This window comes from Schistocerca serialis, chromosome 4 (assembly GCF_023864345.2).
Source record: "Schistocerca serialis cubense isolate TAMUIC-IGC-003099 chromosome 4, iqSchSeri2.2, whole genome shotgun sequence".
NCBI classification, from domain to species: domain Eukaryota; kingdom Metazoa; phylum Arthropoda; class Insecta; order Orthoptera; family Acrididae; genus Schistocerca; species Schistocerca serialis.
Window position 1 is genome coordinate 532,922,584 of NC_064641.1, and position 27,654 is coordinate 532,950,237.

The following is a 27,654-nucleotide window of genomic DNA, read 5'->3' on the forward strand; positions in this document are numbered from 1 at the left end:
TCAACTCCTTATTTAGCAAGGTTTTCGAATCCTGCCTCTTCTGACGTAACCGCCAACTCTTGAACCGACAGGACCTGTTTCCCCGTTAACAAGTCTAGGTTCCATCCCATTCTGATGAGTCGCTCCTGCACCTCAGCCATCTCCTATCCCATCAGCTGAGGCCCCGTAAATACGCTATCGAGTAAACCAACTATTCTATGCTGCCGCGCCTTCAACCACACATCCCTCCACCCCTACACTTACACACACTAATCCTGTCCCAGTGCAGCTTCAAACAACTGCCCCTGGCAGATAATGAGATCGGCTCCGACATTTATCACTCCTACCAATTTTAATTTAGCCCCACAAATCAAAATCCACAACAGGTCTCGTCTTTCCCTGTCCCTCTCCATTCCTCCTCAATCTTTCCCTCTTGTTAACACACCAAATCCCTCCTCACCCTGTATCTTTCCCACCTTCTGCCTTTCCACTAGCCACCACAATACCTACCATCATCTCCACAGTTTTCCCTACCCTTCAACCGTGTGGAAGGTATTCTCTCCTTCTCTCCTCCCGGAATACTTTTCTCCCAGTGCCGGTTCTCCAGATTTACCTTATTCATGTTATACTTTTAAAAATACTCTTGGCTGAAAAGCGGGATATTGTTCCACTCCCTACACTATTGCCGGTTTCTGCTAAATGCAACCCAAAAGTAGCTTTCTTACTTGCTGTAAATGTTTCTTGAACCTTACGTCGAAAGAGCGGCCGGTTTCAGCGATATAACATTACCACAATCAGTACAATCGATACTGTGTACCCCAAAGCCATCAAATTTCAGTATGGTTTTTAAAACCTACTTACCAGCAGTGCTCACTTACTTGTGTAGCTGTGTAGTGGCACCGTTTCTATAGCGGCACTCGTACACATGTTAGGCGCCAGGTAAGGGCGGACGCAGCAGTACTTACCCGTCCAAACTCAGTGAGCCCCGGCCTGCGGCGCCTCCCGGCGGTCGGCGTGGGCGCTGGCGCGGCGGCCGTAGCCGGAGGATCCGGGCCGGCGGCGTCCGCCACAGAACAGTCTGCCCTACCGGAAAGCACACGCTCTTAGAGCAGGCCAGCCTCATCAGGCGAACGGCGCATGTGCCGTCATTAAACTTTATACATTATCTAACCAAAAAAAGACAAATCGTGTGTCCAGAATGCGAGGAGGAAATGAAACTAAATTTTATGCGTTGAGAGGACATATGATGCTTTGTCAGTGATTAAAAATTTTCGTAGAACCTGGCTGTGTGACTCCACGTATCAATATGACGCTGTACCCCCTCTGGCCTGGATATATGGTCTGACTTGGTTGGGAAGGATGTCGACATGGAAAGTTTGCCCGCAACTGTCGTGACTGGTCGTCGATATCATTGATATTGGCACTTGTACGGAATTGACCTCTGAGCTGATCGCCGACATGTTCTATCGCGGATAGATCTGGGGATGTTGCTGACTACGGGAGTATCTCAGCACCACACAGACAGTTCATAGAGAAACGTGCCGTGTGTGGACTACAATTCTCACTTGCTATTTAAAAGTTTTAAAACAGAATTCATTTTACGAGATCCGATTGGTAATTATGAACTATTCTGGTGCGTAACACTCTTGTATTACGCATAGCAATATTAAAAATACGTAATTACAATGCACTGTGATTTATTTCATCTCCCAACAGCGGCATGCCGCAACTAGGCATTGCTCAGCTATCCGATGTGATCATTAGCGCCAGAACTCAACATTGATTTATGTACTTAAGGAACAATGGTTGTCTATTCCGTTTCTATTCAGTGAAACAGTAACTGGTTTGAAATACTTTCTGATGTTATTTAGTTCAGTTGCTGTGTACGTGTTTTGCGCTGGAAATCTAGGTTTTGTGAATGCGTATAACTTTTATACATCGATTGAGTAATGGCGTAGGTCAGATCTATATCTACATTTTCATCATAATCCACATGCCACCTAATGGTGTGTGGTGGAGGGTACTTTCGGTACCGCTATCTGATACCTCCAACCCTACACCACTCGCGAGTAGTGCGTAGGGAGAATGACTGTCGGTAAGCCTCTGTATTGGCTCTAATTCGTCGTATTTTCTCCTCGTGGCCAATACGTGAGATGTATGTAGGGGGCGAGTAATATGTTGTCACACTCCTCTTGAAAAGTGCTGTCCCGAAATTTCAATAGTAAATCTCTCCACGATACACTATGCCTCTCTTGTAACACCTGCCAGTGAAGTTTGTTTAGCATCTCCGTAACGCTCTCTCGCACGCTAAACGACCCCGTGACCAAACGCGTCGCTCTTCGTTCGATCTTCTCTATCTCCTCAAGTCCTACCTAACAGGGATCCCAGACAGATGAACAATACTCAAGAATCGAGCGAACAAGCGCCTTATAAGCCACTTCTTTCATGGAAAAGTTAAATTTCCTTAAGATTCTTCCGATGAATCTGAGTCTGGTTTCTGCTTTTCCCACTATCTGTTTTACATGGTCATTCCACTTAAGGTCGCTTTGCATAGTTACGAATGCGTATTTTACGGCAACGCTATCTCCAGCTATTTGACATCAATAGTATAGCTGTACGGTAGTGGACTTCATTTCCTATGTATGCACTATATGTCAGATTTCTTTACATTCGGGGTCAGCTGCCAGTGTTTGCATCATTCATCAATCCTCCGCAGGTCGTTCTGCAAATTCTTACTATCTTCTATGTTTTGGTATAGACAACTGCATCGTCTGCGAATAGCCTTAAAGAACTTCCGATGTATCTACTAGAACGTTTGTACATACATAAAAAAGTTTTGAATCACCTCGGTTCCGAGAGTTCCGCAACCTGTGCAGAAAATTGAGTAGAGATCAGCATAAACATAATTTCCGCCCTTTTTATTGCTCATGAAAGCCACACATTCAATGTTGTACCGACATAGAGCGAGTCCTTCAAAGGTGGTAGTCCAGATTGCTGTACACACCGGTACCTCTAATACCCAGTAGCATGTCCTCTTGCAATGATGCATGTCTGTATTCGTCGTGGCTTACGATCCAAAAGTTCATCAAGGCACTGTTGGTCCACATTGTCCCACTTCTTAAAGGCGATTCCGTGTAGATACTTCAGAGTGGTTGGTGTGTCAAGTCGTCCATAAAATGCCCCTTTCAATTTGGCTGGATTCTTGTCTGGAGTACATGCTGTCTACTCTAGTCGAGCGATGTCGTTTTCCTGGGCGCGATGGGGGCGCGAATAGTTGTCCATGAAGACGAATGCCTCGACAGTATGCAGCCGGTATGTTTGCATTGTCGGTCGGAGGATGACATTCACGTATCGTACAGCCGTTACGGCGCCTTCCATGACCACTAGCGGCGTACGTCATCCCCACATAATGCCACGCCTAAACAGCTTGGAACCTCCACCTAGCTGCAATCGATGGGCAGTATGTCTAAGACGTTCAGACTGGCCGGGTTGCCTACAAACACGTCTCCGACGGTTGTCTGGTTGAAGGCATATGCGACACTCATCGGTGAAGACAATGCGATGCCAACCCTGAGCGGTCCATTCGGTCCATCTGTACCCCGCTGCATGGTGTCGTGGTTGCAGAGACGGACCTGTGAAGTTGCGCATCGTGTAGCATACTTAGCACAGTTTGAGTCGTAACATGACGTCCTGTGGCTGCACGAAAAGCATTACTCAACATGGCCGCGTTGCTGTCAGTGTTCCTCCAAGCCATAATCCGTATGTAGCGGTCATTCACTGCAGTAATAGCCCTTGGGCGGCCTGATCGACGTATGTCATCTTCAGTTTCTGTGTCTCTGTATCTCCTCCATATCCGAACAAGGTCACTTTGATTCACTCCGAGACGCTGGACACTTCCCTTGATAAGAGCCCTTCCTCGTACAAAGTAACAATGCGGACACAATCGAACCGCGATATTGACCGTCTAGGCATGGTTGAACTACAGACAACACGAGCCGTGTATCTCCTTCCTGGTGGAATGACTGTAACTGACCGGCTGAAGGAATCCCCTCCGTCTAATAGGCGCTGCTCATGCATGATTGTTTGTGTAGGTACTCTACACACAGATGGCAGATACGCAGTACAATATAATTGCAGCTTACATATAGCTACTAGCAAGAATAAAGTCGCATCACGCACACTGACAAAGCTATTCCTCATTATACGACTGCCTGGTTTTTTGATGAAACAGGACTGTCGACGTCTTCATCAAAAGTAATTCCGCTGAAGTGATGCCGTTTCATCAATCCCACAACTTATACTGACAGGTCAGGAAGTCCTTTCATTCGTTACAGAAGAGCCATACTCTTGTCGCACAGAAATAGGAAATCACAAGTAATAGCGATGCAGTTAATAAAAAAACAAAAAAACAAAAACACCTGAATCTGTAGTCAGTTACGGGCTCCAGCTTTCGAGAAAATGTTTTCATGTGCTCGGTTTTCCACGAATATATTGCCAGATCGCGGGGTACTTAGAAAGGTTGACAACGTTGCTTTTCCTTTCACACTAGAGATGTGACCGTTTATTTGTTTATTGTAAGATTAAACGTTATCAATCCCCTGAAAAGTGACATACTTCATTTCCTGTGATTTGTGACCTGTTTTATTCTTTCTTTCTGACTCTCTTCCTGAAACAATCACTGGTGTGCTTTTCGATGTAACTGTTGGGTGCTGGTTGTGGATTGCATCGCGCTGGGACTGGGATGCACCTGGTGGTAGATACACCCCACTGTGACCCCGGGTTACCATAGTGGTTGAAGCGACTCGAACATATCTTCAATTACAGATATATGGCTTTCGTTTGCTGTGTAGGAGCAATTTCAAAACGGGAATACGGAAGAAATGATTTGTGTTTAGTCTCGAAACGCATATTTAATGTCATCAACCGCATTTTACCTAAATTTCTTGCCTTATCAGTGTTCCAATTTTTCAAGTTATTCCACGGTGACGTATGGTGTTATGTGCCTAGTCTCCATGACTGTTCCTCCTCCTGATTTTGCCCTGTTCATATGGTCCACAAACTTTTAGTTAAGCAAGACTCAGTGAAAAACAGTATCAGGAGACAAACTGATGTCAGCAAGATACATCTTAAAAGCGTTATTGAACTCTTCCAGCAGATTCCAAGACATATGAAATTGCGGTTAGCGTTGTACACTGAGTTAGATTCGGCCGCAAGTGCTGTAATATTAAACATAGCGGTCTGTTTTAACAATTAGATAATTATCATATGAATGTTGTGACAGCCTAGAGGAGTCGTTGGTGTGAAACAACCGAGAAATAAACTACGACCAAAATGTTCGAACTGAAAGGTACTGCATAGAAAGTCCGTCCACACTAAATAGAGCAACCTGTTCTTGTAACTTTGATTCCTCTCTGTCTTACGCTTTTTGGGAATAAAAAGCTCTTTCAACAGAAACTTTTGCTTTTATTCACAAAGCAATGCCAGGAGTTAAATTGTAATCGTTATGAGCAGACGGCAATTTCGTCTCTTTGGTTTTTATACAATTAATTTTTGTTACTGTCGGCGCTTCTTGTCTTGTTTCACATTCTGGTGACACAGCTTCACCCTACAGGTAATCAGAATCGGGAACCGAACTTAATTGCAATTGTGCACTGCTTAGTTTTCTTCACGAATTTTTTATGGTATTTTTCGGCAGTTATGTAAGATTTCCTTGCTCAGGTTGCTTTTCTGTTTTGAAATTACATGCTATTCTCTGCATATGAAATTTCTTTGTGGGTATTTGAATTTTATGAGCAATGTAATTTTGTCTTTTGATTTGCGTTATTATGCACCCAAGGAAAACAATCATAAGGTAAACTGTTTTCAAGTACATAGTAATGAAATACAAGTTATTCATTTGTAATGTTGACTGTGCATGGGGTTGGCAGATCAGATAGTCGGTTAGAGTGAATGATTTTTTTTGTTTCGTTCGCAGTTCGCTCAAAAAATGCCTAAAATACCTACCCAAGATGTTGAAGAGAAGAGCTACCCGTGCAATTTCCCATGCTCTTTATTTATGACGTTAGAGCTGCAGTCGCCGCATCAAGATACTCGTATTATTCGTACCTGCGATTTAATCCCTATCATAGTTACAGAAGCGCTAATAAAACTCTTTGACCTATGCTACATACTTCTGCTCCCAATCAATGCAGTGGCAAAGAGGAATGAAGGACGATTGGGTTTAGCGTACCATCGACCTCGTGGTAATCAGAGACGGAGCACAAGTTCCGATGTAACAAGGGTGGAGAAGGCAATTGGCCGTGCCCTTTCAAAGGAACAACAGCAGGATTTGCATAGAGCGATTTAGGGAAATCACGGAAAACCTAAATCTAGATGGCCGGTCGTGGCTTCGAACTGCCTTGCTCTCGAGTGCAAGTCCTCTATGCTAACCACTGCACCACCTCGCTCAGTAATGCGGTGGCTGCCAGTGACCCCATATCTACGTAGGGTGAGCTTCGCCGGTGCCATCCAGATAATGGAACACATTACATGAGCAAACACTTCTTCCGGTCGTCTAACGGAGGAATGGCAACACTGTATAACAGTCTTCAGAAAGTTTATGATATGAAATTTTTATTGCCTTGATCAAGTGTAGGTACACTGGGCTATTAGTTTTGGCAGGGTTAAACTGTTATCATCAGATCAGTAACGTCACAAAAAATGAAAATACTACACTATTCTAACTGTATATGTAAGTTAAAGGTTTTACAACTTTTTTGAGGTACCCTCAGTGTACAGGTTATGAAATCACGCTGTGTGATAAACTACACTTTTTTTTGTACCATCGTAACAATCTTTGGGTCTAAATTAATCTTAACTTTATGTAAGTTATTGCAGTAAATATATAAATTACAATATATGCCGAAGCAAATACTAACTCATTATGAAAAGAGAATAACACATTAAGAAATACAACTGTGTCCTCAAGGCAACACAGTCATATAGCTCTGGCCAATCAAGAAATGACGTATGTGTCTGAGTTGTTTACAGTGTAACTGCCTGGTTAATACAGTAATACAGAGGAGCACCACCAGATGGCAGCAGCCTCACGAATAATGACTGGCATTGTACTATTTTCCAATTTAAATGATGCACACTATATTCACTTATATACTGCTACACGAACATATATACTGTTAAAAAGATGGAATATATTTATCATTATTCATGAGACTGCTGTTTAGCCACAACAGCGTACTAGTTTGTAATTTCTGTAACTTTTCAGATCTGAAGGTGGCAGCTCAGATCTGCTGAAAAGAGGTATCCAGTGTACCTACATGCGATCAAGGCAATAAACCCTTATAACTGAGGCTTTTTTCACGTTTAGCTCATGATTTCTCTCCAGCTGACAACTCCAGGTATTTGTATTGTATAACCAGTTTGTAAACTAAGTGACCGTCAATTTACTTGCATCTGTGGATCAGAATAGTTCTGGTTAATTCACTCGATATTTTAATGTCATTTAGATGAAATATTCTGAATAATTCTCACTTAACAGATGACATAGATGTATAAAACGTATATTTTTGAAAGAAAGAAGCTCGCTTCTGCAAAAAACTACAGCTTACTTCACCATTTACGTTGTGAAATTTCCGTCTTGCTACAGTTTTTATGTTAGCTAAGCGGTAGAGTGTTCGCTCTTCCAGTCGAAGGGTGTGTCAATTTTCGGATCTGATCTCGATGGAGACAAGATTTTTACCTGTTCTGAGAAAGACCAATTATCAGCATATCGGCAATCATTAAATGAATCACTGAGAAAACTCGTCCCCCGATAAATTGTGTCACTACCTTGATTCTGTACGTTGCAGATCTAAAGGGAAAAAACGTCCATAGTTGCACACTTTTTAATTCTTGCATGTTATGCGTCCGTCGGTTGTAAAGATTTATTTATAGCGCAGAATGGTTTGTTAACTGAGCTTCGTTACGCATCAAACCTAGTGGTTCATTTGCATATTTTCGTGGTAATCCTGTAACGCTATTTCACTATGACTGTGCACTGAATATAGCCGCAGATCGTTTAAAAACCGAAAGTGTGTTTTATCCTGCTAATTCGTGACAATTTGCGATACATGTTTTACTAAAAAGGGCTGTTATTATATCATTATTATGATAAGTTTTGACTCATTTGCACTAACACACACAGTGGATACACATCAGGTACATTAATCAGTAGCGATGGTGTCCCAAATTTTATAAAACTGTCTGACAATGCTCGGATAGTTTTACTACTTCACGCCTGCGGACGACACTTTGGTAGCAGTTTGTCTCCTTGCATGTTATGCGGCGTTAATGGGCAATAGAGCCGTGCAATTCAGTATAATGATACGGCAAGGGATCTTGCGAATTCTGTCACCGACTACACATAACTTATATGTCTCCACAAAACTTGTGATCGATTCTGGTACCACGAGAAGATGCTGATCATCTCATCACTGCAAAAAGGTAATAAGACAAATGAAAAATTAGATCATTAAGAAAACGCTAGATGCTACACTAGGAAACTGTCCGATTCTAAGGGCCGATAAGAATGTTTTTGTTTTGTTGTTGTTGTTGTTGTGGTCTTCAGTCCTGAGACTGGTTTGATGCGGCTCTCCATGCTACTCTATCCTGTGCAAGCTTCTTCATATCCCAGTACCTACCGCAACCTACACCCGTCTGAATCTGCTTAGTGTATTCATCTCTTGGTCGCCCTCTATGATTTCTACCCTCCACGCTGCCCTCCAATACTAAAGAGGTGATCCCTTGATGCCTCAACACATGTCCTACCAACCGATCACTTCTTCCAGTCAAGTTGTGCCACAAACTTCTCTTCTCCCCAATCCTATTCAATACTTCCTCATTAGTTGTGTTATCTACCCATCTAATCTTCTTCATTATTCTATAGCAATACATTTCGAAAGCTTCTATTCTCTTCTTGTCCAAACTATTTATCGTCCATGTTTAACTTCCATACATGACTACACTCCATACAAATGCTTTCAGAAAAGACTTCCTGACACTTAAATCTACACACTATGTTAACAAATTTCTCTTCTTCAGAAACGCTTTCCTTGCCTTTGCCAGTCTACATTTTATATCCTCTCTACTTCGACCGTCATCAGTTATTTTGCTCAGCGAATAGCAAAACTCTTTTACTGCTTTAAGTGTCTCATTTCCTAATCTAATTCCCTCAGCATCACCCGACTTAATTCGACTACATTCCATTATCGTCGTTTTGCTTTTGTTGATGTTCATCTTATATCCTCCTTTGAAGACACTATCCATTCTATTCAACTGCTCTTCCAAGTCCTTTGCTGTCTCTGAAAGAATTACAATGTCATCGGCTAACCTCAAAGTTTTTATTTCTTCTCCATGGACTTTCGTACCTACTCCGAATTTTTCTTTTGTTTCCGTCATTGCTTGCTCAATGTACAGATTGAATAACATTGGGGAGAGGCTACTACCCTGTCTCACTCCCTTCCCAACCACTGCTTCCCTTTCATGCCCATCGACTCTTATAACTGCCATCTGGTTTCTGTACAAATTGTAAATAGCCTTTCGCTCCCTGTATTTTATTCTTGCCACCTCTATAATTTGAAAGAGAATATTCCAGTAAACATTGTCAAAAGCTTTCTCTAAGTCTATAAATGCTAGCAACGTAGGTTTGCCTTTCCTTAATCTTTCTTCTAAGATAAGTCGTAGGGTCAGCATTGCCTCACGTGTTCCGATATTTCTACGGAATCCAAACTGATCTTCGCCGACGTCGGCTTCTACTAGTTTTTCCATTCGTCTGGAAAGAATTACTGTTAGTATTTTTCAGCCGTGACTTATTAAACTGGTAGATCGGTAATTTTCACATGTGGCAACGCCTGCTTTCTTTCGGACAGGAATTATTATATTCTTCTTGAAGTCTGAGGGTATTTCGCCTGTCTCATATATCTTGCTCACCAGATGGTAGAGTTTTGTCAAGACTGGCTCTCCCAAGGCTGTCAGTAAATCTAATGGAATGTTGTGTACTCCCCGGGCCTTCTTTCGACTCAGGTCTTTCAGTGCTCCGTCAAACTCTTCACGCAGTATTACTACTCCCATTTCATATCCAGCTACATCCTCTTCCATTTCCATAATATTGTCCTCAAGTACATCGCCCTTGTATAGACCCTCTATATACTCCTTCCACCTTTCTGCTTTCCCTTCTTTGCTTAGAACTGGCTTTCCATCTGATCTTTTGATATTCATACAAGTGGTTCTCTTTTCTCCGAAGGTCTATTTAATTTTCCTGTAGGCAGTATCTATCTTACCCCTAGCGAGATAAGCCGCTACATCCTTTCATTTGTCCTCTAGTCATGTCTGCTTAGCCATTTTGCACTTCCTGTCGATCTCATTTTTGAGACGTTTGTATTCCTTTTTGCCTGCTTCGTTTACTGCATTTGTACATTTTCTCCTTTCATAAATTAAATTCAATATATCTTCTGTTACCCAAGGGTTTCTACTAGCCCTATTCTTTTTACCTACTTGATCCTCTGCTGCCTTTACTACTTCATCCCTCAAAGCTACCCATTCTTCTTCTACTGTATTTCTTTCCACCATTCCTGTCAATTTTTCGCTTATGCTCACCCTGAAACTCTGAACAACCTCTGGTTTAGTCAGTTTATCCAGGTCCCGTCTCCTTAAATTCCCACCTTTTTGCAGTTTTTTTCAGTTTTAATCCACAGGCCATAACCAATACATTGTGGTCAGAGCCCACATCTGCCCCTGGAAATGTCTTACAATTTAGAACCTGGTTCCTAAATCACTGTGTTACCATTATATAATCTATCTGAAACCTGTCAGTATCTCCGGGCTTCTTCCATGTATACAACCTTTTCTTATGATTCTTGAGCCAAGTGTCACCAATGATTAAGTTGTGCTCTGTGCAAAATTCTACCAGGCCGCTTCCTCTTTCATTTCTTACCCCCAATCCATATTCACTTACTACGTTTCCTTCTCTCCCTTTTCCTACTGCCGAATTCCAGTCACCCATGACTATTAAATTTAGTTTTAAGAGCTATTAATGCTGTGGACTGCGTTTTATTTATGATAATAAAAGTGCAGCAGTACAGCACAACGTTTCAAGTCATAGAACTGTAATGAACAAAATCATTTCTTACATATTTTAATTTTTTTGCGTATGAATAAATAAATAAATTACTTAATAAATACAAGGAAAAAATAGATCAGGACTTCCGTTTCTTATACAAGTCCATTCTTGAGATTATATGTTGCGAAGTTTACTGTAGAGCTGCCTGCGCTGTTGAGGAAGAAGTGGCTTTTAATAACGTTTTCATGACAGACACTGTTTAGTCTTTTCACTTCATAAACTTTTATACTGTTTGAGAAATCGGAACTATCTCCTTCCATTAGAGGAGATTCGAAAGAGTTGTCATTGGAATTGTCCTGACGAATATTACCACCAGCGACATTTCGATCATTCTGAAGTTGCCAAGCAAATTTCTGTTGATGCCTTTGTGAAGTGGGTCTGCGGAGGAACAACCACGGATAAGGCAGTGCTAGGCAGACGTTATGATCCGGTGGCCATGGTCCGTCGAACATTGCGTAGGTTGGTTATAAGAAATGGCATTAAATCAGTGGAGGGTAAATCCTCGTGAGTTCAAAGTGCATCTACAAGTTCAGCTAGCATGACGACTGTGGCTGGGGAGTTAGAAAGAATAGGATACAGGGACAGAGCAGTTTCCCTTTAGCCATACATTCCTGCACTCAGCGCTAAGTGACGCTGGAGGTGGTGTGATGAACGACGTTATTGGACCATGGGTGACTGGAAACGAGTGACTTGGATTGAAAAATCACTCTATAGACCGTGGCAGTTCGACGGAAGCGTCTGGGTTTGGCAACCTCCTGGAGAACCATACCTGCCTTCACACATAGTGGCAGCAGTGAGGCACAGAAGAGATGGTGTTACTGTATGGAGGTAATTTTCGTTGTTACCGTGTGGTTCCATTATTGTGATTATGAATCCGCTAAATGCGGAAAGATATGAACATACAGCATTGCTTACATCATACAATGGAGGAACAGTTCATAGACAATGGCCATTTGTATCAGCATGTAACCTGTCATAAAACAGCATCTGTGATAATATGAATTGTTTCTGACATGAGCCCAATGGGGCACCTTTCGGTAAATTGGAACGTCGAGATCGTCGAGAACACAGTGTCCAACAACATTACCAGCTCTGATTTCACATACTGGGCAGCGAACACCCAGTACGTAGTAGCTAGTACATCTCTTAGTATCTCAGGTGGAGCCACACTCACCACGCCGTGTGGCAGGTGTGGGTGAGCGTGAGGTAGCGCGCGCCCAGGCTGTAGAAGGTGCGCAGCACGGCCAGCGAGCTGCCCAGCGAGTGTCCACCCTCCACGCCCACCAGCGACGCAATCTGGCCCGCCCTGTGCGCCTCCAGGACACCTGCACACCAAAGATTATGTATCAAAAATCTCACGTGGCGATGTTACACATGACATACATTAAAATTTCCTGAGTAATTTTCTGTATCTTAGTTCAAAATGGTTCAAATGGCTCTGAGCACTATGGGACTTAACATCTGAGGTCATCAGTCCCCTAGAACTTAGAACTACTTAAACCTAACAAACCTAAGGACATCACACACATACATGCCCGAAGCAGGATTCGATGCTGCGACCGTAGCGGTCACGCGGTTCCAGACTGACGCGCCTAGAACAGCTCGGCCACACTGGCCGGCCCTGTATCTTAGTATCCAACAATGCACATCGCTTACTTCACTGAAAACTCTAAACTTCGTAGCAACATTCTAAATTGGAACAATATCCAAATCATGTTAGGGCTCTTCTGCGTGTAGATTTTGAAGAACTTTTTCCAACAGCATATGAATAGGAGGACGGATCGCACTGTTTGTTTTGCGTCTTAATCTGATCTTGAGTGGACGATTTTGTAAGAATGTCGCCTGCTACTGCCAAGCGTCCCAATGTAAGTCCCATTTCGATACAAAATTTTAAATAACCTTAACAATATGGGGATGCAATCCGGACCATTTGTTGTTTGATGTAAGAAGTGAGCCCTCCATGCATATATCTGCAGAAGTCAATTTAACACTGTCCCTTTGTAAGCCCATTGTCATATCACAGGTTTAGTTGGGGAGTATCTTTGCGGGCAGCGCGTTTGCAGAGTCGAGCACGGGACACGGAACTGTTATGTTGTGTTGTGGGTAGCACTGCATGTGGGAGGCATTGTTGTTATGGAAGTTGAAGTGTTACTAGAAGTGGTGTTACGGTAAAATGCTGAAATATGGAAGTGATTCAGAGGAAAGTGTGTCATGATGTAATTAAAAATGAGCAGTGCCGCCAATAACGTATTTGTGTATCCTCTAGTTGCGTGTCGCAGCGTACATCAATCATCCGCTCCGTGTTCGGCCTCTCAGAATGAACGAATGCGAAGCAATAAAATTGTTACCGTAAAAGAATGCAATCAAGTGCCACTGTGTTGTAGCGAACGCATCATCAACAATCAGGAGCGCCGCGACGGTTACCGCATGCTCATACAAGTGAGGACTGAGAACTGAAAACTAGTGTCAAGGAGGACTGGTACCAAAAGAAATCTGTGCATGTGTGGCGAGCGTAAGAACTTTCCATTCGATTATTCGGCTTCCGCATCATCAACAATCATCCGCGCTGTGTCCGGTTACGCGTACTCTCGTCCAAGTGATATTATTGACACACAATTATCTAGAAGTTGGCATCACTTGTGGCTTAGAGTGTAAACAGTGCAACCTGTGATTTTCATATCGTCTCAGAATATAGATGGTTCAAATGGCTCTGAGCACTATGGGACTCAACTGCTGTGGTCATAAGTCCCCTAGAACTTAGAACTATTTAAACCTAACTAACCTAAGGACAGCACACAACACCCAGCCATCACGAGGCAGAGAAATTCCCTGACCCCGCCGGGAATCGAACCCGGGAACCCGGGCGTGGGAAGCGAGAACGCTACCACACGACCACGAGATGCGGGCTCAGAATATAGATGTTCATACCAGAGGTAGGACAGTTTTGTGTTTGATGTTGAGTGGCTCCCCTTACCTGCTTCCATATTTAGATACATAATTTCAGGCACGCCAGCAGCAGTGTGGAGCGGAACAGTACGACCGCCGCGGGAGTATCAGGTACGTGGTGTGGTCAGGGCGCACGGTCAAGAAACGCGAAACGAGAACCAGTTAAAGGGATCCCACCATTTGTACCCCTGGGCTTGTTACACTTTGTAATGGCTGGATGGATGATTGGTTTCTATCCAATTATTGCCACTGGAGGGATTGATGTCGGTGCAGCGTAGCACTGAAGCTCGTTGCACTGAATAATAGAATTTCAAAGCACACGGCTGAAGTTCGCTCCATAAATTCTCACATACTGACCAGCCGTGGTCCAATTTCCCATTGAAGATGGATATACGGAAGTAACAATATATCTTATGTCAGATATCGATTCCCACAGAGATCGGCAGCATCATACTATCGACGCCAACATCAGCGGACATAAATGCTGAGAGCAGCCTGCACTACGCGTCTAACCATACCACCGATTAATAATATTTATATCTGCATTCTGACATTGCTACGTTCGCCAGCGACATCGAAGTTCCCATGATAATGCTCATATATCACTATTACATCATTCATGCTATAACCTCGAATTCATATAGATGACTCGTCCTTTATTTGCGTTCTTTATTCAGTTACTTTATCACTTTCCATTTTCGGGAGAGAACATATGAACACTTTTCGCACCAATTCTGCAGCTTTAATGGCCCTTTTAATTGGATAAAAATAGATCTTTCGCTATTCGAATGAACTTCTCACTTTGCTACATGAACAAGTGTTTAACCGTCTCTGATCCTCCCCAGTCGCACTGGCCATTTTAAGAGCGGCAAGTTTACTTTGCATTTTACGGCACCTGTTCGTAATCTCTTCAGTGCTCTCCATGAACTGCAGTTGCTGCTCTGTGTTTCTTTCTCCTTGGGGTGCAGATGTGTAATTTACAGAGGTCACGTCTACCTTCCAGCGGTAGTGTCCGTTGGTTAAAGCTCTTCCTTAATTTAAGATGAGTTGGAGCAGTGTGATGGTTGTACATTAAGTGCCGTGGTTCTGTTTGGTGATTTTTCCTCTGTACTAGGTTGCGTCATTTCGCGGTGCTATCGCCAAGAGTGGGTAAATTTTGTGGGCAGATGTAGGCCTCAGGCATCCGGTAGCAATCCCGCCAGTCCCATTTAAAGCGACGTCAACAGCTAATCCTCCTACCATCAGGAAATATCAGAGAAAAATGGTAAACACCCAAAATGTATTACGTTAAGATTTTCAGGCAAAGTCAAATTTGTTTTTGGTTCTATACTCGTAAAGAAATTATCTTTGTTCAAAACGAGACTGTAGGATGTAATTTTAGCGAAATGTCACAAATAATGAACTGGAAATTCATAATTTATATGGGAAGGAATATAGTATAACGTCCTCCCTATAAAGTGATGACAGAGTACAAACTCGAATAGGAGAACCACTGGAAATAAAATAAGCCCAGCTCTTTTCCAAGTAACATTACAGTACTCCCCGTAACAGTTTTACAGAGTCTACGGAACATCTAAATCTGTATCGTCGAACAGGGATTCGAACATAGCTGCTCCAAACTGTGAATCCAGGGTGGAAGTTTCTGCACCACCTAACTCGATAGTTACACATGCGGCGACACTAAAAAATATTTAAATTCTTCTGTGGTTATCACCTTCACTATGAAACAACGTGTTGAGGAAACGATCAACAAATTGAGTTGCTTAGGAAAATTATGATGAATTAACAATTCCAGATAGAGAAACAACTATTACAGGACAAAAATAATCTGCGCTGAAAAGCTTCAACTTGCACCCTCTCTCCAGTCGCCCTCTATTACAGCATTTCAAATCGTATTCATGGTTGATAAAATCCATGGAACGATACACGACTACTTCACTCTGTCACATCACGTTCTGGTAATGGCTGAAGTCACATGCATAGGAAGAATAGTTGGAGAACCCACCGACACCATTCAAATGTAGGACTTCAATGCTTGTTAAAATTGCAGATGCATAACATAATCCTCATAAACTACGGGAATGTTATCCATATACGGCTTAGAATGATTAACAATAAGTGTTATGTGTGAATTACATAATACTGTATCAGAAACATGGGCTAAGAGAAGAACCAAGAGGATATAACGAGGGCATCTGCATAAAGTGTCACAAAGCTAAGAAACACTTCTTCGCTTAAAATGCTCATAATGAAACGATAAAAAGCTGTGCGACAAAATGCTGACTAAATCTATACGATCAGAAAGTAAATTTACTGTATTACCTCCCGAGTTGAACTTGTTGTTCTTATGATTTTCAGCTTCGTGGTTTCGACTATTTCTTAAATTATAACATATTCCTGTGAGTAGTTGAATTTATGCTTCCTTTAGCAATGTAGACTGAATTCCTTAATTGGAAAGTCAGAAAATGATTTAAGGAGATAATATTCGTGCATCATACCGATGGGCAATGCTGCAAATGCCAAGCGAAGTGAGATTAACCCACATGATAAATGGCCTACATGTGACTTGAGAGCATCTTTTTTGTTGTACCCTCTGAGTTACGAGTCTCCTGCGCTGTAGTAACAGCAAGTGATTACAACTTCAGGGATAGGACGTACAAGCAGGTACACCACTGGATACTCTTGCGTAGCTGGTTGTGTTATTACACCTAGTATATTGAAAGGAAGGCAGTCAAACCAAAAGGAAGGGTAAAAGGTAGAGCAAATGCTCCACGTACACGTCAAACAGCGTATGAGCTATTAGGAGAGTTGCAGTGGATCGTAATGACCAATCTCTAGGCGTCGGGTTTTCCCTCACCGTAATGCAATGCAGTCAAGACAGTGAAGATTGCATGCAATCAGGTAATAACGGAGGTTTTTGTGCAGCTTTTATCGGTTACAGGCCAAGGCAATGTCATCACAGACGAACACTAAGCCATCTGCAGAGCCGTTACTGACAGTTACAGTGCTGCCGACAATGTTTTCGCGACACTGGAAAAACGCAACGAATGGACTATTTCCTGTCAACATTCTCGCAGCTGACCAGATCTGCGGTACGAGTAGTTGCTTCATCTTCGATTCTCCGTCAGTCTCTCATACGAAAAGTGATATCGGGTCCAATGAAACGAGCCAGACCTCTGCGGGAAATTAAAAGTCAGGGAACTTTGAGAACCAGAGGTACTTCAGGCATACCACATTCAGACCATCAGGTGAGAAAAGTGGCCGATTCTGCGCAGAACCTCCTCATTCTTTACGTTACCAGTCCATCTAATTTTCAACATTCTTCTGTAGAACACATCTCAATCGCTTTCCCACAGTCCATGTTTCACTACCATACAATGCTCTGTTTCAAACGTACATTTTCAGAAATTTCTTCGTCATATCAAGGCCTACGTTTGATACTAGTAAGCTTTTCCTGACCAGGAATGCCATTTTGCTAGTGCTACGCAGCTTTTGGTGGTCTCCTTGCTCCGACCGTCAATGACAAAGTAACCGATGGTTACTTTGTTGCCCAGGTAGAAAAATCCCTAAACGTCATCTACTTCTTCGCCATCAATCCCTATGTTAAGTTTCTCGCTGTTCTCATTTCTGCTGCTTCTCATTAGTTTCGTCTTCCTTGAATTTCAATTGCATGCTTGAACCTTTTATTTCCGTAATTGATTCTTCGATGTATTAATTGAACAGTAGGGGCGAAAGACTAATCCCTGTCTTACACCCTCTTCAACGCGAGCACTTCGTTCTTGGTCTTCCAATGTTATTTTTGACTCCTCTCTCTTGTACAAGTCGCATATTGCCCGTGTAAATCAATAGGTTTCCCCAATTGCTTCAGAATTTCGATATTTTGCACCACTTTACATTGTCGAACGCTTTTCCAGGTCAACAAATTGTACGAACGTGTCTTGCCGCTTTTTCTTTAGTCGTCTACCATTAGCAGTCGTAATGTCACAAATGTGTCTCTGGCGCCTTTACCTTTCCTAAAGGCAAACTGATCATCATCGAACAGACCCTTAGTTTTCTCTTCGATTCATCTGTCTCTTCCATTCTTCTTGTCAGCAGCTTGGATGCAGGAATGTTAAGTTAATTATGATGTAATTCTCACACTTGTCATCTCATGCAAACTTCGGAATTGTGTGCATTATATTTTCCGAAAGTCACACGGTATGACGCCAGACCCGTACGTTCTACACACCAACGTGAATAGTCTTTTTGTTGCCACTTCCCCCCAATGATCCTAGAAAGTCTGATGATATGGTGTCCATCTCTTCTCCCTTTTTCGATTTTAAGTCTTCTAAAGCACTTTTAAATTCTGATTCTAATACTGGATCCCCTATCTCTTCTAAATTGAATCCTGTTTCCTCTTCTATCAATTCATACAAATCTTCCTCCCCATAAAGGCCTTCAACGTGCTCTTTCCATCTGTCCGCTGTCTCCTCTGCATGTAGCAGTCGAAGTCCCGTTGTACTCGTAATATTACCACGCTTGCTTTGACTCTTTATACGCTGAGTCGGTTCTTCCGACAATAATTTCTTTTGCGACTTCTTTACATATTTCATGCAGCCTTTCCGTCTTAGCTTCCCTGAACTGAGTAATTATTTCTGTCCTCAACGACTTGTATTTCTGTATACCGGAACATCCTTGAATTTCTTTATATTTCCTTCCTTCGTCGTTATCTGAGGTATTTCTTCTGTTACCCATGGTTTCTTCGGCTTTAACTTCTTAGTAAATATGTTTATCTCTCCAACTCCTCTGCTCCTTTTAGAGATGTCCTTTCCTCTTCAACCGAACTACCTTATGAGCTGTTACTTATTGCTGTACCTATAGCTTTGGAAAACTTCTAGCGTATCTCTTCGTTTCTTAATACTTCCGTATCGCACTTCTACGCTCCTTAATTCTTCCTAACTAACCTCTTAAGCTTCAGCCTACTCTTCATCACCAGTAAATTGTAATCTGAGTCTACATCTGCTCCTCGCTACATCTAACAATCCAGTATCTGATTTCGGTATCTCTATCTGATGTCATGATGTAACCTAACTCCATCCTAGTACCAAACCCATACCCTTCCGTTAGCGTCTATTCTTCCCGTACAACCGCATCCTAGACGTTTAACATCGTCATGGTGATTCGCAAATCGAACAGGTATGGGACGTGGTTAGTTGACAGATTGTGCATCAGTGATTTCACGTAAAATCTTTTTGAGGCTTTGCAAAGTTGCATACAAACGACTTGGAACATAATTTCCTGAACCTTTTGTACTCCATTCTACGTCGATTAGAATCTCTCATTGCCTCACTTCACATCATATAATATCATGGATCTAGTTCATGTGTAGCGTGATGTCCGACATCTGTGCACTGACTCGTATCCTGAGTGTGGGACAAATTCTCTTTCGTTCACACACAGGTTTTTGTGTTGCAGTTTGGGAGAATGTTAAAGTATATATTCAATGCAATATTGAAATGGATTTTTGGAAGTGCCCATGATTGGAAACTGGTGAAGCTTTAGATCCAACATAAAATATATGTTTTTTGAGAGGAGACAATTAGCAAACTTGGGTTACACATAATTTTCTATATAAAAGAGATACAGCACGAGGTCTATTACGACGGTAGTGAATTGTGCAAATGAAATGAAATTGTAGGTGACATAGGCTAACAATCACTGGTTCCAGGTCTGGCAACTAATAAAGCGCATACATACAAATAACGTGAAATTAAATTTAGATAAAAATAGTACTTTAACTACTAAGCATGAACTGTTTCTCAGGATAGTCGGCATAGTTTTCCTAAAAAGGTATAAATAGTAACTGAAATTACACATGAGTAACAGTATCTACATCTACGTGACTGAACTTCGATTCACACTTAAGTTTTTGGCAGAAGATTCGAAGTATTACATTCACTATTAAACAGCACGAGAGAGAGATAAGCACTTGTATGTTTCCGTAAGAGCCTCGATTTCTTTTATTTTATTAACATGGATCTCAGCGAGTCAAAAAACTATTTTTGCGTCTGGAGGAATATATTGGTGATTGAAATTTCGTGATAAGGTCTCACCAAACCCCCATTTCATGATAATTCAAAATGGGCTGCCCATCTTTGAAACTTTTCGATGTCCTCTGTCAGTCCTATCAGGTAAGAATGTCACACCGTACAGTAGTGCTCTAGAAGAGAACCACCATAGTGCAGGCAGTCTATTTAATAGATCCGTTGCATCTTCTAAGTGTTCTTCCAATAAACTGTAGTCTTTGGTTGGTCTCCACCCACAGTATTTTCTATGTAACAGGTAAAGGTAAAGTCAGCGGTACACAGCACTTGACTATACGTACATTACAGTCTTTATTAGTGAAGACAGTACGAGGGGAAAGGTGGTGAGACCATCGCCCATGCCACCTTTCACCCTCGTTATTGATCCGCGGAACTAGTTTCACAACAGGTTGAGCAGGCCAGGGACTCTCATGAAAACGGAAAATTCCCCTACATTTTCTGTGTAAAGGATATAATTTGAGTTGTCTGTACCTGCATTCCCTGTATATTTAGTTGATAACGTTTAAAATTTGTGTGATTCATCTTGTAACCCAAATTTAATGTATTTTTTGGTACTAATGTGGAGGACTTCACACATTTCAGAATTGTATAGTCAGTTACTACTATTCGCATTATACAGGTATCTTTTTTAAATAATTTTGCAGTTCGTTTTCTTTTTACGATGAATTTACTAGTCGGTGAATGATAGCTTTATTTGTCCATTTTTGGTAGAGTCAGGAAGATTGCTGAGTTTAAAAGCAATCAGGAGGGACCCAACTGCCGTGCCTTCCTCTGTGTATTCAAAAATCATCCTTAACACTTCTCCTTTCCTTTCTCATCTCGGAAAGCACTATATTTCTATTCAGAGAGCACGCTCCTGGTCGATGTGCGTAGTTGAGGAAGTTCACTTTCTACGAGAAGCTGTGCACCTCTCGGCCGTAACTCACGAACCTCTGGGCTGGGGTGGGCGCTGCTCAGAGATGAAAGTCTGTGACCTGTGAGTCGGCGGCGACAATTGCGGCCCCGCCGACGCACTGGTTCGCCACGGTCGAATCCGGCCGTTACAGCCGACCATCCCGCGTAATGCCCTAACCCGGCGCCTCTGCTCAAGTCGTTCCGGGCTTAACGGCTCGCAGGTCCAGGTGCCCGCAAGTTGCAGCCCAGGAGTCGGACCGAGCGAGCGTCCTCTACACCAAACGACTTGCTGGGGGTGGTATTCCTCTGGATACCGTATCGTCCTCCGCATAGGGAGTAATCGCAGAATCTTTCTTGGTCTCTTTTTGCACTTCTGATACGAAAACTGTGGAAAATCGTTTCACACTTCTTTTTGCACCTGTTAGTTGTAATAGTTTAGGAGTTGTATTTAATATTTCATTGGTGATTTTACGTTAATACCGACGGTGTGCCTCTGAGTAAAGGCAATATTTGTTACAGCAGAGAAGTTTCGTCACAGTTAAGGCATCATTAGTGGCTTAAAATATACAAATTTTATTTGTACGTAGCACTTTTTCCTTACGGTTTTTGCTTTTGCGGAAGTACATCGCAAAACGTTCATACCTAAGCACTAGTTGTACAATATAAATTTCTCTCATCTTTGTATTGATCAGCTAGGATCATGTAAGGATTCGCCTTTCGTGGTAGTTCGCTATTTCACCTCACATTACCTTTTCTTTTTTTCTGTCCATGTTGTTCCTTAATGCTTATTTCTTCTAACTTAAAAGCCTTCTAGACTTAGCGTTTTATTCTAAAAAAGGTATCTTTCTGTATTTCCGGTTCTTTGATCTTTCTTTCTAGCTTCTGCTTATGTCGGTATGCTTGCTATACTCGGTTCCTCCTTCCGGAAATACATAAATATTTTTTTGGTTATAGTGTTTTTATTTATTCGATAAGGATGTCCAAAGAACATCACTCATCGCTTTACCATTAGTTCTACGAGTTTCACTATATTTTCGTATGTCTCTCTGCTATTTCTAATTTTCCAATTGTCTGCAATTCATACTGCATCTATTTTTCTAATAATCCAGGTTTCAAGTACATCTATTCTGTTCAGCTTATTTCATCGTTTAACATTCACATGCATACAAACGTTCTGCCGGTTACACACAATGTGAAACGAGCTATCTCCCCGCTATATATTTCCGTTTGTGGATTACAGTATTCTTTAATATTACTACAAGCACGAGTGTCAGTTGGAAAGTTTTAACCTTCACCTGGAAAAAAATCAGTGTCGGACCTATGTGATGCACTTTCAAACAAGTAAATATGAATTGTGTCACTTTATTTCGTGGAGGCTCTAATTAAAACCATATAATAACGATATTCAGAAATTGTGCTTCTTCCTTCAAGGAGTAAGTAATTCCCCAGTTCCCGTCATGGTAGAGTAAGTTATTACCGACTTCCTTTCTAGCATTAGACTCGAATTTCATTTAATGTTCTATATTATTGCTTGCTGTTCAATTTTGAGAGCCTTCTTTCTTTATTTTCTTTCATTCTATTTTAAAATAGTTTACTTTCTCCAAGCATTATCATTTTTTAAATCTAACCAGTCTCTGATCCCAGGCCATATGTCTGACATTTGTATTTTTCTGAAATTCTTACTATAAAAGTAGAGCAGCCATAACTTAGTGAAGTTTCATTTAGTCTCGTTCCTTGCTTTCCTGCATATTGTTCTCAAGATTGTTCAACATTTGGCCTCATATTAGCCATGTATTGTAATTTGTTAGAATCTCCTTTCATACGGGGAAATTCCGTCTTTACCGTCAGTTTAGGCTTCAAAGTATTCAATTGCGTCCATAGCTTCCTACCAGGTGACTGTCATGCCCGTCAGAGTATACACAAATACTTGCAGTTTCAATTCATAACCCTGAAGTTTATGTCGTTCAACATGAATTATGCACCATATTGCACTTGAGTCAAATGAACGATGCAGGCTGTATCTTGTAACACCTCCGGTGTACTTTGGCTACAGGGGCGGACGTGTAAGTGAAATGACCGATTACTGTTAATTTCAGGTTTAATTATACGATTAAATCAACTAGAGAGTTGTTGGCTAACCTCAGTACTGCATACCAAGTTATGGTCTGGAGTGATTTAATACTTTTAAATGAACACACAGCCGTTTGCCTATATTGTTCTTTATTTAATTACGACCCAGGTTTCGGCCCTTTATGGCTATTTAAAATGACTGATTTTATGTCATTAACACATATTGATGGACATAAAGATCAAAATTGGCCAAAAATTAAGAAAAACATTTGCTCCCCACAAAATGCCAGATGTAAAATCATCATCTTGTAAAAAGATCATCATCTTATAAAAAGATCAGATGATGGTTTTACATCAGGCATCTTGTAAAATGATTAGATGATCGTTTTACACCTGGAATTTTGTGGGGAGCAAATGTTTTTCTTAATTTTTGGCCCATTTTGATATTTATGTCCTGCAATATGTGTTAATGACATAAACTCCGTCACTTGAAAATGGCATAGAAGGCCGAAACTTGGGTCGTAATCAAATAAAGAACAATACAGTCAAATGGTGATGTGTTCATTTAAAATTAATTGTATGAATATTGCTTAGCAACATCAAAACTGTTTGATGCAATATTAATAGTATATTTCCCCACAGTTAATCTGAAGTGTCTCTACATCAGAAAGGTGAATCAAACATCTGAACACCGCTGCTCGCTTCTTTATAATGTAGTGAGATAGATGCATCAGACAGGAACAGAAGATGATCATAGGTTGGCCCTATTTTATGACATCTACCAGTCTTTCACAATAAGAATGGTTGCCAGGAAAGCTTTAACATAGTATAACGATATTTGCCTTGCATCTTAACAGCAAAGAAATGTTCCACCACAGAAATGTTTTACGATGGTTACATACATTCTATGAAATGAGACATTAATCCTCCATATGTAAGTAATTCCTGTTCAGTTTTAGAATCACCTTTTTATTGTGATGTGGACCAAGGACCAAGTAACAGAATTTAGAATGCAGAAATACATTGTAATCGTTGCTGTTGTTGTGGTCTTCAGTCCAAAGACTGGCTTCATGGAGCTCTCTATGCTACTCCATCCTGCGCACGCCTCTTCATCACCGAGTAACAAATACAACCTACATCCTTCTAAATTTGCTTAGTGCATTCATCTCTTGGTCTCCGTCTACGATTTTTAATCTCCATGCTTCCCTCCAATACTAAATTGATGATCCCTTGATGCCTCAGAAACTGTTCTACAAACCGATTCCTTCCTGCAGTCAAGTTGTGTCACAAATTCCTCTTCTCCCCAATTCTGTACAGCACCTCCTCATTAGTTACGTGATCTACCCATCTAATCTTCAGCATTTTTCTGTAGAACCGTATTTCAAAAGCGTCTTTTCCCTTACTGCTCAAACTGTTTATCACCCATGATTCACTTCCATGCGTGGCGATACTCCATACAAATACTTTCAGAAAGGACTTTCTGACACTTTAATCTATACTCCTTGTTAACAAATTTCTCTTCTTTAGGAACGATTTTCTTGGCATCGCCAGTCTGCATTTTATTCCTCTCTACTTCGACCATCATCAGTTATTTTGCTGCCCAAATATCAGAAATAATTTACTAGTTTAAGTGTCTCATTTCCTAATCTAATACCATCAGCGTGACTTGATTTAATTCGACTGCATTCCATTACCCTCGTTTTGCTTTTGTTGATGTTCATCTTACATACTCTTTTCAAGACACTGTCCACTCCGTTCAATTGCTTTTCCAAGTCGTTTGCTGTATCTGACCGAATTGCAATGTCATCGGCAAACCTCAAGACTTTTATTTCTTCTCCTTGAATTTTAATTCCTACTCCAAATTTTTCTTTTGTTTCCTTTGCTGTCTGTTCAATATACAGATGGAATAACGTCGAGGATAGTCTACAATACTCTCTCGCTCCCTTCTCAACCCCTCGACTTTTATAACTGCTATCTGGTTTCCGCACAAATCGTAGATAGCCTTTCGCTCCCTGTATTTTACTGCTACCACCTTCAGAATTTGAAAGACAATATTACGTTCAACACTGTAAAAACTTTCTCTATGTCTACAAATGGTATAGCCGATGGTTTGCCTTTCCTGAACCTATCTTCTAACAAGGGAACCTCCCCATTGCACCCCACTCATACTTTGTTAGAAGTTGGCACAGTGGATAGGCCTTGAAAAACTGAACACAAATCAATCGAGAAAACAGGAAGAAGTTGTGTGGAACTATGAAAGAAATAAGCAAAATACACGAACTGAGTAGTCCATGAGCAAGATAAGCAACATTACCGATATTGTGAGCTTAGGAGCGCCGTGGTCCCGTGGTTAACGTGAGCAGTTCCAGAATGAGAGGTCCTTGGTTCAAGTCTTCCCTCACGTGAAAAGTTTACTTTCTTTATTTTCGCAAAGTTATGATCCGTCCGTTTGTTCATTGGCGTCTCTGTTCACTGTAATAAGTTTAGTGTATGTGTTTTGCGACCGCACAGCAAAACCGTGCGATTAGTAGACGAAAGGACGTGCCTCTCCAATGGGAACCGAAAACATTTGCTCGCAAGGTCGTAGGTCAACCGATTCCTCCACAGGAAAACACGTCTGATATATTCTATACGACACTGGTGACGGCATGTGCGTCACCTGACAGGAATATGTTCTCGACCCATCTAACTTGTACACTTGGGGAATGGGTAAAAAGATTCTTCTACCTTGCCCGATCTAGGTTTTCTTGTGGATGTGATAATCACTCCCAAAAAAGTGATGAAAACATAAGAGTTTGTCACATAAACTGCAACAAGTGAATGCAACAGTTTCACAGTCGCACAGTTTTCCCTGTGCTCTGTCACAACATACGTTTTTAACGTTTTCAAATTTTTCCGTGTGTAGACCGTCCAATCCTGCATGTGTCCAAGCAAATCTGAACATGTCCTGGAATTTTGGAGAGCGAAGTTGATCATGTTTGAGTGCATAAACTTTGATAATTGTCTGAAAATAAAAAATTAAATTTCTCACTCGAGGGAGGATTGAACCACGGGACCACGGCGCTCCTCAGTCCGCAAGTTCCTTGATGTTGCCTAACTTACACACGGACTACCCAGTTTGTATATTTTGCTTATTTTTTTCATAGTTCCACACAACTTCTTCCTGTTTTCTCGCTTGATCTGTGTTCAGTTTTTCAAGGCCCATCCACTGTGCCAACTTATAACTAAATTTGAGGGGGGTGCGTTGAGGAGGTTCCCTTGTAAGGTGAGTGGTAGGGTCAGTATTGCCTAGCGTGTTCCTACATTTCTACGGAATCCAAACTGATCTTCGCCGAGGTCGGCTTCTACCAAATTTCCATTCGTCTGTAAGGAATTCGTGTTAGTACTTTGCAAATGCGATTTATGTAACTGATAGTTCAGTAATTTTCACACCTATCAGGAGCTGCTTTCTTTGGAATTTTAATTATTATATTCTTGAAGTCTGAGTGTATTTCTCGTGTCTCATACACCTTGCTCACCAAACGGAAGAGTTTTCTCATGGCTGGCTATTCTATGGTTATCAGTATTTCTAAGGGAATTTTGTCTACTTCCCGGTCCTGTTTCGACTTAGGTCTTTCAGCGCTCTGTAAAATTCTTCACACAGTATCATATCTCCCACCTCATCTTCATCTACGTCCTCTTCCATTTACATAATATTGCTCTCTAGTACATCGTCTTTGCATAGACGTACGTGCATACTCCTTCCAGTTTCTTTGCTTAAGAGTGGTTTTCCATCTGAGCTCTTGATACTCATGAAGGTGGTTCTCTCTTCTTCAAGGGTCTCTTTGATTTCCTTATCTGACCCCTAGTTATATATGCTTCTACATACTTACATTTGTCCTCTAGCCAATCCTGCTTAGGCACTTTGCAATTCCGCCTACGATTCCAAATTCGGGAGGAAGTATCTGCGGAGACAAGTTCCCATTAAGAAGCGTCTTTCGAGTTATACTAATGTAGATTAGTGTAATGTGTTTGTTTGTTTGTGTGTGTGTGTGTGTGTGTGTGTGTGTGTGTGTGTGTGTGTGTGTGAGAGAGAGAGAGAGAGAGAGAGAGAGAGAGAGAGAGAGACAGAGAGAGAGAGAAAGAAGGAAATGGATAAAGCAAACGGTTGAAACCCGGGGCTGACACAAAGCCTGCTCCTCGAAAAAAACTCGCAGAGTGCCTCCGATGTTAAGCCTCTTCCCATCGAATGGCCATTCACACACTCGGACTACTAAAGCAGATGCTGTTTGCAACGAGATTGTTTGACGGTGAGAAACGGTCACGTGACTTAATCGTCTACGTGAGCTACGATAACGGTGCAGTCCATCTGCAGTTGACTGCTACATCGGTCTGTAGAGCGAATGACACACAATTTGTGTCAGAAACTGAACAAACGTGAAATATCTGCTTTCACTAGTAACAGCGGGAGAGTGGCGGAGATTGAAATCCACAGGATGCTGTGCATTCGTCAGTAGATTCTAGGGCGCCTGACACATTAAAAATAGA

At 41.6% G+C, this 27,654-nt stretch overlaps 1 protein-coding gene across 1 annotated transcript in view; it reads right to left on the minus strand.

Annotated features, from left to right (window-relative positions):
• The window catches only part of LOC126474591 (dipeptidase 1-like), a 287,814-nt gene that overhangs the window by 122,329 nt on the left and 137,831 nt on the right, over positions 1-27,654 (minus strand). Inside the window, exons 6-7 of the mRNA XM_050102065.1 lie at positions 12,309-12,459; positions 945-1,062 (exon numbers count right to left, since the gene is read on the minus strand). Coding sequence (XP_049958022.1) covers positions 945-1,062; positions 12,309-12,459 — 269 coding nt within the window. The remainder of the gene's footprint in view (positions 1-944; positions 1,063-12,308; positions 12,460-27,654) is intronic.